The sequence below is a fragment of the Pundamilia nyererei genome, unplaced genomic scaffold (assembly GCF_000239375.1).
Source record: "Pundamilia nyererei isolate P.nyererei 1_Seehausen unplaced genomic scaffold, PunNye1.0 scaffold00019, whole genome shotgun sequence".
NCBI classification, from domain to species: domain Eukaryota; kingdom Metazoa; phylum Chordata; class Actinopteri; order Cichliformes; family Cichlidae; genus Pundamilia; species Pundamilia nyererei.
Window position 1 is genome coordinate 3,391,404 of NW_005187420.1, and position 17,168 is coordinate 3,408,571.

Below are 17,168 nucleotides of genomic sequence, written 5' to 3' on the forward strand. Positions count from 1 at the left end.
CTGACGGATGTTGGTTACTGACCTGGTAGCCTGGCTGCCTCTGGGTGGGTCCGGGGCGAGCATGGAGTTCTGGGGGTGCTCCGTCTCCGGGCTGGGGCCCTGGCTGGGCCTTGGGGGTTTGGGTCCTGGTTGGTGTGTTGCCTGGGTTGTAGGCAGGTGGGTGTATGGGGGCTTAGCCTTGGCGCAAGGTGCCGCCAGTGCATCGAGCCACCTGGGGGGCTCTTCAACTGGTGGGGAGGCTGTTACATCTTTGCAGGAGGTCTGCTCTCTCCAGGAGATATAGGAGAAGTGGAGGAAGAACTCAGCCTGGGTGTTCTGTGTAGTCTGGGAGATGAGTGGATGATGTGGTGGGTGCAGTTTTCTCTGCAGTGGGGTCGGGCGGCGCTGCTGAACTGGGCCCCGGTCCGGATGGGCCTGGGCCCCCTTGCCCTGGTCTCTGGGCCTGGGGCTCGGTCACTCTGGCACAGCTGGCTGCTGGCAGAGCTCACGGGCGCGTCACTGCAACCCCCCCTGGCTTCTGCTAAATAATGTTTAATATTTACTGTTAGATTCACATAGATCATCGTGATGATGTTGTTTATTATATTGCTCTCTTTTTGCTTGTTTTCTCTTTTTTCTTTCTCAACAGGTGATCCAGGTGATTGATATTTGTATTTTTTGTCTGTTTGTTTTGTTGTTTTTTGCCCTTTATCTTCGTCCCTCTTCCCTGCTCTTTTTCTTTCCCCAGTCAAGTCTGTCCCGTGTTCAGCAAGTGAAAATAAAATAAACAATAAAAGCAAAGGTGAATCAAATGGACCGTTAAGGCAAGGCTGGGATGGTCCATTTGGTAAAGTAAATCCGTTGGGCACCTTTCTTTGCCTTTAGACAACAATTCTGATGACAAAAGAACCAAACGGGACAGGCGGGAAAAAAAGAAAAAGACTTGTATCTGGGTTGTCCTACCTCTCACCTGAACCTGATTCTGACCTGAATCTCAAACAGCTCTGTAAAGTTCCTCCCTAAAAGAAATGACCAAGCATAATGTCCCTGCTTTCCATCCTGACAGTCCTCACAAAGACAGACATACAAGCACACACACCGTTGGACAGCTCATTTGTTAAACTCGGGGAGAATGATCTGATTTCCTCTCCTCCGTCTCCTACTCGACCTTTTCCCCGTGTTTGCCAATCAGTCTCTCTCCCTCTGCTCCTCTCGTCTTCAGTCTAATTTTCTCTGCTTTATAATTTCCTCCATTGATTTTTTGGAGGACGGCTACAGTCGAGGGAATCGGGCCAAAGCACACAGCCCGTCTCTTTTAACTGAGCTCAAACGAGGAGAAGAAATTGTGTTTTGGCTCCTCGATCGTTTCAGTTCACGAGCTCGTTCACCACACGAGCACGTCTGCCCTTGTTTCACACTGACCGGGTTTGTAAGAACTTTCCTCTCCACTTCATTCGGTGCACAATAAAGTCGTGATTAAAGTCTTATAGGGTTTTAATTGCTGTGTCCAAAATCACACTTTCCTTCTTTTGTTGGTGACTTCCAATAGTTGAGAGTACAGTAGTTCACTCCTCTGACCCATCACACTAACTGCTCACAGCAGTGACCTCCAGTTCTTCACTTTTTAAATAAGTTTGGCCATAATTAAGTCCACAGATTTGGCATGTTTAAAAATCTAAAAGTTAAAACAGCCCACCTGCCTCACCTCATGTTGCTTACATCTAATCTCTTTGGCTCAAGTACATAATAAAACAGAAAGCATAAATATGTCTCCAGGGCTTATCTCAGTAATAACAATAATAACAGTGAAGCGTAAATAATATTTTTATATAGTCACACAAAAGATCACTTCCTGATGACCAGGAAAGCCGATCTAAAAATTAGCCAATGAACTAGACACAGTACACGTTCTGCATAATACAGAGAAAGCCTCCGAAGACCAAATGGATTCATCCAGTAAATCTAAAATATTATGACTAGTGCAACATTTATGGTTTGAACTGACATGGAAAAACTTTGCAGTCTAGGATTGGGTTTTATCAAAACCTGCAGTTTCTCTATCGTCCAGCAGAGGCAGCAGTGAGTCGGTCCTCATAGACTCCCATGTTAAAACTTCGCAGCTAATACAAACGTGTTCACAGCCTCATACACACACTGTTTGGACTCTGTAGGTAACTTCCTCCTTTATAACACCTGTATGGAGGGAAAATGTTTTTATGCCTCACCTGGATTATAGTTTATATTATTATGGGCGTGGTCTGCTTTGACTGATAGGTGGATGGTGACACAGGTATCTGCTACCTGTCTGAGGCTTCACCTCAGCTGTCGTGTCGCTGAACTGGACCTCTGGACTGTGTTTGTGCTGTTGGAGCCTTTAGGGGCATTTTAATGACATCATGTGACCTAGAGAGGAATGCACCGAGGTTACATGCACTAGTTTGTCAGTGTGTAGTTTGTTGGCCCTGCATCTCTTACCTTCTATTCCTGAAAGCATCACTGTTTGGATCAATCTTGTTTTAGGGGCAGCTTGCATCCATTGTTGAGCTGCGTGCACCATTTTCATCTTTACCGGTGCAGTTACCCTAACAAGTGCTGAATCCACAAATCAGTCTCTCTTTGGTAAAAGTCTCTGAGGACCTGAGTTATCAGACCAAAGCTCTTTTAACCTGAGGCCATAGTAGAATTAGTTTGCCTTTTAACAACAGCAGCTGAATGTATGAGTAGCTCGAGTCAAGTATTTGTGTAGGTGGACTAAAGCTATCCACCTTTTTCCACAACTGAGTTATTTATGATCACTGGCAGAGGAGTGACCCCTCCCCCTTTCCTGTGGTCTACTATAATCGCTTTTGTCTTGCCAACATTCAAACCTGTTTTACGCGATTTTTCCAGGGTAGTCACATCTTCCCTGTGAAATCAGTCTCTCCCACGAGTGCTGTGCAATCTGCAAACTTCGCAGTGACCTTATTGGCCTTGTTTGCCATGCAGCCATGGGTACAGATCGAGTGCAGAAAGGGACTGGTACACCCATTCTGACTATTAGTGAAGAAGATGTATGCTGTCCACCTTACTTCTTGAAGATGCCCAGTCCAAACCTCTGTGATCTAGTCATAAAAGACAGAGATCAGACCAGTGGTGTGCAGTGACTTTTACAAAATGGCAAGCACAGGGAAAGCTGCCGGCCTCTGTGCCTACCCAGCTCCACTCACTGTTAATGGGAGACAGATACACCCTTAAAATAGAGACAGGCACAGTTTCCTATGGGTGCAAAACAAGAAGCGCTTTCAGCAACAACAGCTGACTCCAAAACAGTGCTGTCTGAGTTTGAGGAGCAGAGAGATTGATTTACTTTGGTATGTTTTTATTTATTTTTAGATTTGAGAAGTCAAACACTGCTTGCCTTGCTGGTCCTGATGGAATGCCACTGGTTTACACTGAGAAACTTACTGACCAACATAGAGAGCTCGTCCACAAAGAGCATCCTCAGTCCTCGTATAGGTGACCCTCCCATCCATTGCCTCTGTTCTGCAGGAGGGATCATGCAGATGATGGATTCAACCAGCCCCTAAAAAACTTGCTCACTGTGGGGATAAGAGCTCTGGGTCCCTGGTCACTGAAGCTGGTCACGTTCTGTGGAAGAGGTACGCTGATGACAGATTTAAAGTAGAACAGCATAATTCAAAGGGAGGTGGAAATATTAAAAACTGTCACCTGCAAGCTGCTGAACGCAGACATTCATAGCATGACCAGAAATATCGTCCAGGCCAGAAGCCTCAGCTAAGTTTGCTAAACTGCTTAATGCGCATGAGTGAAGTGCACTTCAGTGTACTTCACTCACCTGGGAGGAAGGATATTATATCACTGAGCATCCTCGTGATTATACAAAAGGCCAGCATTTGTTGCAATCATGAAGGCTCACAGTTTGTTTGTGCAGAAATAACAGCTGGCGCGTTGCCTTCATGCTGTAAATGTGTGTGTGTTCTCACACAAACAGGCGTGTTTCCATCACTTCAAAGGACACAGCATTACATTAACATACATTTCCTGCGGACCATAAACCCAGTCAGCGCCTGACATTTGCTGTTTCTGTCTGTGACGACTTTTTGTGCATGTAAAGGAGAGCTGAGTCTGTTTAAACTGATGTTCACACAACACGAGAGGAACACACAGAGAAACAGGAGCATAGAAACAGCTGAAACTGGACTCCCTCACGCTTCACGCTGGTGTAGTGTTACATTGCTGTAAAATGACCCGAGTTACGATTCATAATTTATAAGAAGTACGCAGCTAATATTAAGTTTTATTCTTATTTTGATCAATTATTCTCAGCTTTTAGAAAAGCCTCAGCAGCCATGCATCTTCAGACACCCTCTTCCTCCCTATTTATCCTCATTATCAAACATGTAGTTGACATAGAAATAATATTTAGCAGGATAAAAACGTTGTTGAGCTTCAGAGCAGCAGCTTTCTGCAGCACTGGTGGAGCTGAAAAACATCAGAATGATTATTTAAATGTGACATTTGCTATAACTGTCGAGGATTTCTGAAAACACTCTTTTTATCTTGCAACTTGTGAATTTCTGACTCTTCTCACAGATTTTCATGATGCATATTAAGCAGCCCAGCAGTGATGATCTCTGCTTCTCACCCACTTACTCCCTCTTGTGTTCTGTTGCTATTCCTGTAGAGCAGCTCTGAGTCAAAAAGTCCTGCAGGAATCAAACAGGAAAAACGCTGTTTTCATGCAACTCGTGTTGTGATGAAACAGCCGGCAGCAACCTGGAAGACGAAGCAGAGACCTGCAGCACCGACACAACGCTTTCATGCTGCAGCCGCACACAGGCCCTTCAGCCCGCTGCAAAGGATGCTCGTCCACTCAGCGCCCACGAGCGGCACTTTGGCCTCGTCCGAGGTCACGAGCAGGTCAGAAAATAACTTCCCACGACCGACTAAACTCTCAGCGCCAAACACGACACTCTGCATTGTAGTGCTTCCATCAAAGGCACTCATGGTTTCGCTTTCTGTTCCTCAGAGCTTTGTATTATTACTGTATAGTCAACCATGCTGCACATGCATCACTTTAAAACAGACCCGATCATCAAATAAGCTAATTTACATCATGGAGCCCTGCTCTCAAAAACTGACATAGATGTAACTGTCTGTGAAACTGGATTTAAGAAAAAAGTACTTAAAGTTTGTTTTTTTTAAAGCATGTTTAGCACCAACTCCTGTCGTCTGTGGATTTGGTTTTCTCAGAGACGTCCTCCACCCATTTAATCAGGAGCTGTCAGTATTTACTCCCACACAGCAGATATCTGCAGGTTATATATTACAGATACATCTCAAAAATTAGAATACTGTGAAAGAGTTAAATATTTTGGTCACTTATTTCAGAAAGTGAATGAATAAAGGATATTTCAAAAGAAATGTCAGGCTTCTGAAAAGTACGTCCATTTCTGTCTTGATGCATGCTCAGTCATCCAGGCAAGTAAAGAAAAGTCCCAGAAAGTTGATTCTGTTCATCTGGACGTTTTCAGTGGGAGAAACGTTTCGTCATCATCCAGGTGAGTCTTCAGTCTCAGCTGACTGCAGGTTTCCAACTTTATAAACAGGACATTTGCACAATAACTGAAACCAGCCCACTGAATGAACACTGGGCTGTGAGATCAGTTCCTTAATCGTTAATATGCAAATTTTCATGGCCATTGATCAAAGACATTCATCAATGGCCATGAGTACCGTGGGGAATGGCTGCAATCACAGCATTGTAAGTTATATCCTGTCACGCACTCCAGATGTGAGGAGTAACGTGTGATTCGTAAAAATAAGGTGCCGTTTGGTCTGCGCAGGATAATAACTGTTGTTGTTATTTAAACATTTCTCTGCTTGTTTTTAAAGGAAATCCCATCTGATTTCTGTCATCATTTACTGTATTTGTCTTTATTGTTTTAGATGAAGTACTGATTAAACTGAATACCATAAACTGAAACTTCGTTTTTATTGTAAGAACATGAACATAGTGTATATTTGCACGAGAAACTGGCTGTGTATTGTGCTTCTGGCCCGCCACTGTGTGCCTTATTTGATTGTGAAAAACTCCATGATGTAAATTAGCATTTAAATTTGCCATGAGTAGCGTTTCATTTTCCTTCATACAACAGACGGTGTGTATTTCTGTGTCTCTGTGCTGTTTACAAAAATTCTCTTTATGAAAGATCCTCAGGCTGAGACTGGGAGCAGAGCACATCAGAAAGAGCTTCCGGTGTAAATGTATTTACGTCCAATGTAATTTTTTTCTTGTAAAATACAGTTAAATATAATATATATCACTGATGTAATTTATGCATTTATTATTTGAAGCTATATTAATTCAAATTTCATGGAGTACGCTCGTCTTTTCAGATGTCTTTTTATTTATTTATTTATTGTTCAAATAAATCCACTAAAGTTTTAGAAATGATTTTAGCAATTTAGTTATTGGCTAAAGTAAGTCTTAAACCACGCCCACATGGCGTTTCGTCATACGTCTCAACGCGAACTGCGACACATGTTCTCGCGGGACTTGGCTGAAGTATAAACTCCTCCGCAGCCGCCGGTCTTCCTTTCTCTTTCTCCCCTTTAGAGGTGAAGGTGTAACAGTTATCGGTCGTCCCGAAGCCGGGTTCATCCGACACCCTCACCAACCAAGCTGAACTGAGCTCAACCTCCACAGCAGCAAAATGCCGCCCAAATTCGACCCCAACGAGATTAAAATTGGTATGTTTTGAATGTAATAAAAGCAGACGCTTTTTCACAGCCGGGATGGAGTCGCTCTCTGCCGTCTGCCTCCGCCTGCCTGGCGGCCTGCACACGGCGCTCACAAAATGGTAAAGATGGGACACGAAACGCGACGAAGAAACTCAGTTTAGGCTTTTGTTGATGTTTGTAGAATTAATGATGCCAATTGAGTAAAATATGTCAGGTCGGAGGCAGGTGTAGAGGGTAGTGGAGTGGGTAACGTGCTGACCCACGTGCTGCTAATGCTAACGTAGCATCTAATGCTAACGTAGCAACTAATGCTAACGTTAGCCACAGTTAATTATCTTACAAAGCGCTGAAGTACATTTATGAGGAAACCGTTAATCTTCTAAAGGGTCTTGATGCAATATGGAGACCATGTTTGGACAGCTTTTAGCGATGAATAATGACGTAGTTATAACAATTGTTATGATGCTAATTTTGGGATTGTGTCAAACATTTGACGCAATGCTGCGGTTAAATCCTTTTGTACGTGAGAGCATGTACTGCTATTACAGCATTAGTGCAAACTCAATAGAGTTAGCATGTAAACTTGTAGTCTTTTAAGCCTTAAAACTACATTTCTCCAGTGGAAAGTGTAGTTTGATCAACGTGGCACAATATGGAGCCAATTTCTTTTTCCTAATGTGCCCCCACCCCAAGGGCTTCAGTGGGGTAAAAAGCATCCTAAAACATGTCAAAGATAGAACTGCTGAATTGACACTTATGGTTGGAGGTTACTTATGATGGGACTCTTACAGGTCCAGCTGCTGTTTATTCCTTTCAAATTCCTGATCTGCAAACAGTTGGCTAAAGCAGGTGAAGGTTTGGAAAGTAGTGTAATTTGTTGATATGTTGTGTAATTCAAAATATTATATCTAGGCTTTTTATGTTGAGTGTTGGTTATGTTTGCCAGCGACATGTGGGCGAAGGAAAATGGAGTGTGAGGGTCAGCTGTTGGTACAGATGGTTCAGCTCCTGTTAATCCTCATTAGATGAGAATTTTGGGGAAGCATCAGGTGTTGTCTGATCATTTAACCTCTAGGGGAACAGCTGTTTCACAGCTTCAGATGCAGCCATCTGGCTCAGGACTTGGGTTGAGGTCATCGCTTACAGTTGGGCTGTGAATGCAGGAGTGCATTTTGGCCAGTGGGTTCCTGTCTTACCCTTTATGACGGCCAAATGTGATCCATCACTTTGGCGTTAACTACAAACCTACAACCAGGAAGCTTTAGTTTCGTGCAGATATCTGACTAATAAATGCACATCAGTTGCTACTGTAAAGGTTTCAGCCCACCTGAAATGAGATGTTTGAAGTACGAGTGCAGCTGCTGTGAGTTTAGTCAGCACAGAACTGCAGGAATTCACCAGTTTGGTCACTTTCATGTCATGTTTGAGATTTCTGTGATGCAGAGAAGAACAATCAGTCACTTAATAAGTGTTTGGCATTTATTGGCCAAAAAAACCACGTAAAGTCGGTATTTACAGTGGTGACCTTTTTTCTTTCAGTTCACTGGCGTTCATTTGGCTGATATTCATATCAGCTTCTGAGCTAAATCCTGGTTTCAGAGCTCTGTCTGTGCCTTGTTGTTTTAAAATGAGCACTTTTAGGGCTTCTGCTCATTTACTGTTGTTTTAAAGACTGGCAATGCTGAAAGACCAACTTCTTCTGAGATCCAAGACCATTTTCTGTCATGGATTCAAAAGGATCACAAAGTGGCTCCAAAATGATTAAACTAACATTTCTGGACAGGCAGAAGTCCACAAACTGAGATTGGCTTCATTTGATCAGCGCGGGTGGTTTCCTAACATGTAGCTTTAGTTAGCGGTTTTATTCTGAAGCTTCAGAAATGACAGTTTTCTGTCTGCGCGCAAAGGCTTTAATGCAGTCTGTCATTTCTTTCAGTGTACATGAGGTGCACAGGAGGAGAAGTCGGCGCCACCTCAGCCCTGGCCCCCAAAATCGGACCTCTGGGTCTGGTGAGTATCAGAAAATGTGTGATTTGGATCAAAGCAGCCTCCCGCCACTATGCCCGTCTGTCCCAGTGACTGAGTATAATCCAGAGGAGGCTCAGATTGACCCAGCTTTAGGAAACAGGGCGGCCCAAAACCGATGGACCGCTCTGTGCCGAAAAGTCTGGAACACAAACTGAGACTCTTCCTGTTCTCAGCATGTTTGATCGTTTCAGTTTGGTTTTTATTGGTTTCAGCGTGACTGTGACAGCACTTAAGTGTTTGTTTTGCTGGTCAAATACATCTGTCAGTGACAGGAAAATGCAGAATGATTAAATCACGGCTTTAAAGATGTGTGCACAACTGTCAATATTTGCAGTCGCCTCCCACAACAGACTGTTTTAAGACAGGAAGTCCCCTCTGTCGTACCTGAGTGACTTACAGAGCGCCTCTCTCTCTCTCTCTTCACTCCAGTCTCCCAAGAAAGTGGGTGACGACATCGCCAAGGCCACCGGTGACTGGAAGGGCCTGAGGATCACTGTGAAGCTGACCATCCAGAACAGGCAGGCAGCGGTGAGTTAACCAGCGCCACCTGCAGACACACAGGCCTCGTGTGGGTACCTGTGGTGATTGGTGTGTGTCTGTGGGTTTAAAGTTTCAGTGGATGCCGTTTGTGTTGAACAGATCGAGGTGGTTCCCTCTGCGTCGGCTCTGATCATCAAAGCCCTGAAGGAGCCTCCTCGTGACAGGAAGAAGGTCAAGAACAGTGAGTGTCTCTGAACGCACGGACCGAACGCGCTCGGCTTGCTCAGGTGCTTTTTGCTCACCATAAACTCTTTCAATCTTCCAGTTAAGCACAGCGGCAGCGTGACCTTCGATGAGATCGTGGGCATCGCTCGCGTCATGAGGCCTCGCTCCATCGCCCGGGAGCTCTCCGGTAAGACCTCACAGGGAAACCTGGGTTTTTCAGGGCTGTTGATTGGCTCCTCTCCCTGACAGTCTGCTCAGCCTCCCGCCACTATGCCCGTCTGTCCCAGTGACTGAGTATAATCCAGTGGAGGCTCAGATTGACCCAGCTTTAGGAAACAGGGCGGCCCAAAAACCGATGGACCGCTCTGTGCCGAAAAGTCTGGAACACAAACTAAAGTAAATCAAAGATGGCCGACTCTTAGCGCCGTCCAGGCTCAATGTTAAAAACCCGTCTCTGGGAAATGAGCCTCAAGTGTTGTTTCTAAACCTGCTGCCTGATGTTAAATATCTGTTAGTCTTTCATGTGTTTCTACTCTGGCTCATGATCATTTTTATTCCTCATCAGGAACCATCAAGGAGATCCTGGGAACCGCTCAGTCTGTGGGATGCACCATCGATGGCCGCCATCCCCACGATGTCATCGATGACATCAACAGCGGCAAAGTTGAGTGCCCATCTGAGTGAACAGGACACTGTTCCAAAAAATAAAGGTTTTAAAAAAAACAAAAGGACTTGGACCATTTTTCCTTCTCCCAGTTTAAATAAAAGATGTCGACAGCGTTTCAGCGTCTGATGGAACGTCGGGTTTTCAGCACCTTGGAGCCAAAATCGAGATGAATATTTGTTTAAATTTTAGTATTTATCCTTTATTGATCGAGTGATGTTAACACGGAGTTTTGCTGTATCCAAAATACAAAAAGCTTGGAAAGCAAAGCTCGTAATTCTGAGCTTCCTGCCAGTGCCGGTGGTCTCGCAGGGTTGGTGGCAGAGAAACACTCGGCAGAGGACGGACTTCCAGAACAAACCGCTTTAAACTCCTGTCAATGTCTGTCTGGATAAGTGAGGCTGTCCGCTGAGCGTCTGTGGCTCAGTTTGAACATCGAAGTACTTTTAATGAAGAAAAAAACCCTGCATGTTACAGATTTAAAGCAGCTCAGCAGACTCCGCCTGTTTGTGCGCATCAGATTAAAATGCAAATTATTGGATCAGCTGACTGTTGTCATGTGGTGCTTCAGTCTGTCCAGTATCAGATGTGGTGACTCCACATGAACATTAGCTTTAAACTGGTGTAAATGTGCCAAATCAAACATGCTGCGCTGCTGTGGGCAGGTGAGCCCCTGACCTCCACAGCTGTCAGGATACCACAGCGTGAGTATCTGTGATCAGAGTGGAAGTACTTGTGTCTTTAAGCTTTAACGATGAAGAAGTACCTCTGAGGTTGGGAAGAAAATGTCCTGCAGTGATGCAGGCGTTGAAACTGCTTGTGAATGTTCCTACAAAGGCCTCGGTCTCATTTCTAGTGTAAATAACAAATCTGAACAGCGCAAACACCCAAAAAAGGATTTGAGTATTTGGCGCCCCCGTGTGGTGTCATCGGTTTAAAATCAAGTATGAAGCATTTCAAAATAAGAGAAATCAACACCAGGGTAGTTAAAAAAAATCAGTTGGCTAATGCAACAAACCTAGGAAAAGTAAAAACAAACAGTAACTACAGTAACTTCTGTATCAGTGAAATGTAGGAAAGTTGCTGGAGTTAAAATGTTAAAGTTACGTCTTCCATATAAAGTTTCTGGGGGAGACAAATAAGTCTAGTGGAAAACACAATTTCTGTCTTTATACATGTTTCTTCTTTCCTGTGGGGTTTGTGTACACGTGCTGTGCAGAAGTGGAGGAAGTCGATGTGAAGGTTCCTTTTCTCCCTGATTATTTTTTCCCCTGTGACAACGTTTTGGAAACATTTATGAAATTCACACTGATCATTTGTCCTTCAATTTAAAACACATTTCTCAGTTTGGAAATCTGATATTTTCTCTTGTTTTCAATAAACATCTGTTAGGTAAATGATAACCTGAGCTCAGCGCACATTCAGAAGGAGAAACACTTTCAAACCTTGGAAACGCGTGGATGGCAACAGGAGCAAAAACTGCATCACCAACCTCTCATAGGGCGCGTTGGAGCCGTGCTGTTAGTTCTGGATGGACGTGCACGTACCTGCTGAAGCCCTGCTGCTCAGCGTTTGTCAGTTTTCGCCTGCAGAGGCTGCTGCTTGATCCAGATCCGCTGATTGATGAGAGAACCTTGAGCCATGTAGGCATAATTGATCTGATCATCTCTGTGGGTTTACCGGCTATTAAAACACAAACTCGGCTGACCTCAGCTCACGCCACAGTCACGACGCTGCGTCGGTTTAGCGCCGTGATGGCAGACGCTTACATCAGTGAGTGAAGCCCAGCTCCAGCCGAGTCTGTGTGCTGCTCTCCTGTTGGGAAGGCTTCATTATAAAGACTGCAGTCCAATTACGCTGAGCCCGAGGCAGCGGCCTGTGCTGCAGGCCGGCTCAAATGAAGATAAATTGGTTGTAAAAGATTTAACCAAACACAGTGAAGACAGAACAGCAGGAAAGTACAAGTCAGTCTAGACTCGGCTCTGCAGTCCCAGCCGCTGTGACAGCGCCGAGAGCTTCCAGGCTGCCTAATCACTGTGATGCGTCTGTGCGGAAGGATGGTCTGTTTTTGCTGCTGTCACAAATATATCAAAACACAGTGAATGCAACACTTTAAGAGTCAAAACACGGCAATTACCCACTGTGTTCCTGCAAACACACACTCAGGGAGATATTACATGGTGCAGGTTTTAAAGGAGCAAACACAAACTTTAATTTACACACAGTATCTTTCAAAGACTGTATAAAGAGGTGGGCGTGGCCATGTCAGCCAATGGTTTGGGAAGTAACCTGATGACCAGATCCACAGTTAAGGTAACCTGTTCTGCTTCCTATTAACCAGAGTAGAGACGCTGGCCTCAGGTCAGCAAATGAAGAGTGGATGGAGATAAAATAAGATAAAAGCACAAATGATGACGTCATCAGGAGCCTGCGCGCTTCATGCCCCAAATAATAATGGGAGATGCCATAAAGTCCCTAAAAACATCTAAAACAGGAAGCATACCTGTTTATCGAGCAGCTTAAAAGTCGCTGCCTGAACCATGTGAGTGTTTATGTGAGGGCGGGCACTTTAGAGAAAGTCCTGGCAGGCGATTGGATGAACCATCAGCTTGTATCACGGTTCTTTGAAGGAGACGTGAAAAGAAGAAGAGATTTGCTCCGTTTGTTCTGCATCCAGCTTCGTGCCTGAACTGTACTCACAAACACGCGTCAGCTTTGAGATCATGGTCACTTTCCTGTGATACGCGGTAGAAGAGAGCACCAGATCCATCCTCCTAACCCTGCAGCTTCAGGATCTGGAAGGGAAGCCTTGAATGAGCTGCTTTAAAACGCATTTCTTTTTTATGGCCAGCAGGGGGCGACTCCTGTTACTTTGCTCTGTGGGCTCAGCAAACTTGTTTCAGATGAGTTTATCGTTTCAATCATGTGTTTCAAGCCTTTTTTTAGCTGAACGTGAAGCTTATTTAGTAAATTATGGGGGTGGGGCAGGTATGCTTATCAGTCTTGTCAGTCACAGGATGTTGGCCAGTGAGTGTGAAAAGCACAGAGTCTGTGGATGGCTGCCGTTCTGATTCAGCACTTCATTCATTTCAAAATGATTTTTAATCTCAGTAAAAATTTTCCTGGTTGCAAAGGTGGAACAGTAAATTCATTAGTAGCTCTCACCGACTGCGTTTGTTGACAGCGTCCGGGTCAGCTCTGTTTGGGCGGCGAGCTTACGTCATTTATTTCTGTGGCATGAAAGGTGTGTTTCACCTGAGAGCTTTACCTGTTCCTGCCTTTTGAGCCAGTGTTTGCAAAGTGCTGACTCTTCTTCTGCCCAAGCAACAGAAAAAAAATCTTATTCACATTTCCTCAGAGGTGAGAAGTACAAATACTTCATTACTTCAGCAGAATATCCAGGTACCTGTACTTTACTTGACTGTGCTAAAAAATAAATAAATCTGTACTTTCTACTCTTTTCTCATTCATGTGGAATGCAGGCAGCAGCAAACAGAGCCATCTGTGCTTCTACAGAAGTGAAGAATATGATGCGTGCTTTTCCATCACTGCACCACCGAGGGGCAGCAGAGAGCTTCTGGTGGCTCACACTCAGCCCTGTGCCTGTTTCTTACATGCACATACATCCCATGTAAACATTCTCTACACAAGCACGTCACTTTAAATGAATCTTCTAAAAAAATTTGCATTTAATAGCAAAGTTAAAAAACACTGAGCTGTCAAGAGCTGGATAAGAGCTGGAAGGATGGGTTGAAATCCACTCTGACTGAAATGTAACTGAATATTTATTTAAGAGAAGTCAGCATAAAAAGCTCGTTATGCAGACAGAAGATCCCGACATATTCAAACAGACTGCATTTACTGCAGCCGCCTCGCCGTGGAGACATGAAAGAGAGCCGAGGGAGTCGGAGGCGAGCGTGGATGAACTCGCCGTGAACTCTCTCATCTTTCCACCGCCTTCTGAGCGAACGACAGAACTCAGGGAGGAGGAGGAGGTCTGAGGTGCCCACGTTTGATCTCTTTACATTGTGGCTCATTGATTCATCTCCACCGCAGAAAACATGTGGCTGTGTTTCTTATTTTGTGATCTAACAGGTGGAACATAAAAGATCAACATAAGACGCTGCTGAGATAAAGTGAGTCAGTCTCACGGGCGCGTTACAATTCAATTTTATTTATACAGCCAAATCACAACAACAGTCGCCTCAAGGTGCTTTATATTGTAAGGTAGACCCTACAATAATACATGGATGGGAGAATGGGTAAAGTAAAAAACCCAACAATCATATGACCCCCTATGAGCAGCACTTTGGCGACAGTGGGAAGGAAAAACTCCCTTTTAACAGGAAGAAACTTCCAGCAGAACCAGGCTCAGGGAGGGGCGGGGCCATCTGCTGCGATTGGTTGGGGTGAGAGAAGGAAGACAGTGAGAACCTGTATAATCACACATTCATATCACAGACGAAGAGCTCAGCAGTGTCATTTCCGCTTCTTTTTCCTTCTGCTTCATATGTTTCACACATCAGATAATAGTTGATTAAATCGCGTGAAGACAGTCTTTTAAAAACAATCTCAGCTCTCATTAATGACTCTTAACGATGATGTATTAAAATAATTATCTTGTCTTCAGAGTTGTCCACTCGCACATTTAGGAAGCAGCAATGCACTGAGTCATGTTCTCTTTGTAATGGTGTGATCATCAGATCATCAGAAATTCACCTAAATGATCTGCAGTCGTGCAGCTCGAGTCGCCAGCGGCGTGAGCAGGGAGTAACGCACGCCGTCGATGGCGGTAATGGCACGCTCGAGCTCGGAATCGGATTCATCCGCAAACACAAAGTGACGGATGGCGTTCTGCAGGGCTCTGTGCTGGGACCTGTACTGCAACGCACACATTAAACAAATGTTTAGCACTGCCCTCTTTCATATGCACAGGATCACTACAATCAGAGACATCCTGCCTCAGAGCGATGCCAGAACTGAACTAAACTTGAATAATCAGGCCCAATCGTATCTCAATGACCCCAGTAGAGCCCTTCACTCTCACGCTGCAGTTTGGATTGCTTCATATTTCCTTCTTAAAGCTCAGCTGATCTCCTCTATGGTTGGTCTGATTGTCTTTTTCTTCCCCACTGTCGACAAGTGCTGTTCAACAGGGAATCGATGGCTTGATATCAGGTCTTGACCTTAGTAGTAAAAGATCTGAGAAGATCTGATTATGATTTGGCGCTGAATGAATAAAACTGGACTAAGCTTGGCATGGACAGAGTTTTAAAGTGCTTGAGGGAAATCAGCTTTTAGCTTTCCTATTCGTGAAAAAGAATAACAGTGCTTTGCATTTATTATGAGCTCTTGTTTGCTTTTTTTAAAACATAAAAAATACAAATGTTGATAATATAATGTGACTTGAAATTCCTCACCAGTTAAAAAGGCAAAGCTGTTAAAAGCACCTCTGTTTTGTTCCAGGTACATGTAAAGTATCTGTATCTAAACTTCTAAAGAAAGCCGTGGTAAATATTTGGGAGCCTCTGTAAACCTAGCTAACTCGCTACGTGCTTGTCTTCCTGCCACCTAACAGACAGTCAAACATATGGAGGAAGGAAGGCTTACCCCGTCTCTGTGTTTCTGTCTGTCATGCAGTCTGATCACAGAGCAGAAGGAGAGCGGCAGCCAACTGTAATGTGGATTAAGGTCCTGAAAGAGTGCGTGCCACTCGCCAAGGCCCCGCTGTTCCAGCATGACGAGCTTAAAGTCAAAGCCCTGCAGCCAAACTATATCTGTTTGAGCAGAAGGTTCATCCTTTCAAACCTCCCATCTTCCTAAATTAGGGTGATGAGTGAGGTGCCGGCTCAGCGATTAATGCCACCTAATCTCATTAAACACCTTAAAGCCAACAGTGAATATTATCAATTCCCACCACATTTGTGTTTCTTTTTCTTTTCCGTGTATGTAGCAGGATCTGATGAAAGGGAAGGGAAGCGTTTGTTTTCAGCTCACCCACAGAAACACAATCCTCTTGCAGCACTGTTGATATCTTTTTTCCCCAAATAGCCAGAAAAGTCAGCTCATAATGCGTCGCATTATTCTGCAGCTCAGAATCCCCAAATATACACTCTGCTTTATTCTGCAAAACACTCGATTCAGTTTTGTGATTGCAGTATCGGCAGATCACTATAAGTCTTCTGCTGCTGGTGTGACTGTTACACCAGCGTTTGCTGTAACAGATACATCAAGCGCCTTGTTGTGTCAAGGTTCCTGCGCACTTTTGCGTCATCCTTCAGGACCAATAAAAAGCCAAGACCTGCAGTTCCTCTGACGGCCAGCAGAGGCAGCAGTGAGTCAGTCCCCATAGACTCCCATGATAAAATAAACATGTTTACAGACTGATATCCAAACTCATTGGCCTGTGTAGATAATTACCTGCTTCATAGCACCTGTACAGGGGGAAGATAGCTCACGTGGTTTTTATAATTAACCTGGATTAAAATTTGGATTATTAGTGGGTGTGGCCTCTGTGACTGACAGGTGACTGACTGGACCTCTGCACCGTGTTTGTGCTGTTGGAGCTTTTTGGAGCATTTTTAATGACATCATGTGACCAATAATATGGCTGCCGTGGGTTCACTGTACTAACAGACTGTCCAAGAAGGCGGAGCTCCAGTTCTGGTGCTTTACCTGGATCTTTGTTACAGAGTAACTGCTTATAAAACTGTTACACGGTAAAATAAAACATCTTTCCTTTTTTCCTAACACACTGCTGCTAAATCTAATATCTTCATGGCTGCTGACGTTGGACGGTAACGATTTCTTTCTCGAGTGTTCTTGTGTGTTTTCAGACACATGCAGCACTCGAGTGACCCCCCCAGCAGTGACCCCGCCCCCTCCTGCCCTCATGTGCATTCTACTTCTCCTTCAAAGCTCTTAAAGCCCGTCCATCCTCCCTCTCCTCCTGATCCTCTCCGCTCTTAGTCAGACACTTGACCCTGTTACCCACATCAGGATAATCATGCACATCAGTCTCTGTTATTCTTCACTCCCCCCCCCCCCC

At 44.5% G+C, this 17,168-nt stretch overlaps 1 protein-coding gene across 1 annotated transcript; it reads left to right on the plus strand.

Moving 5' to 3' along the window:
* The first annotated feature begins 6,568 nt into the window (after positions 1–6,568).
* Positions 6,569–10,184, plus strand: rpl12 (ribosomal protein L12). Its single transcript, XM_005726377.1, has 6 exons — positions 6,569–6,732; positions 8,660–8,733; positions 9,181–9,279; positions 9,391–9,472; positions 9,557–9,643; positions 10,022–10,184. The coding sequence occupies exons 1-6, from the start codon at positions 6,696–6,698 to the stop codon at positions 10,138–10,140; spliced, it is 498 nt and encodes a 165-aa protein (XP_005726434.1). The 5' UTR covers positions 6,569–6,695; the 3' UTR covers positions 10,141–10,184.
* The last annotated feature ends 6,984 nt before the right edge of the window (positions 10,185–17,168 follow it).

Excerpts from the sequence above, each read along its gene's own strand:
- rpl12 (XM_005726377.1), top strand. The coding sequence starts at position 6,696 with ATGCCGCCCAAATTCGACCCCAACGAGATTAAAATTG. Across the intron at positions 9,473-9,556 it reads CAGGAAGAAGGTCAAGAACA|TTAAGCACAGCGGCAGCGTG; the intron begins GTGAGTGTCTCT and ends TCAATCTTCCAG. Across the intron at positions 9,644-10,021 it reads CATCGCCCGGGAGCTCTCCG|GAACCATCAAGGAGATCCTG; the intron begins GTAAGACCTCAC and ends ATTCCTCATCAG.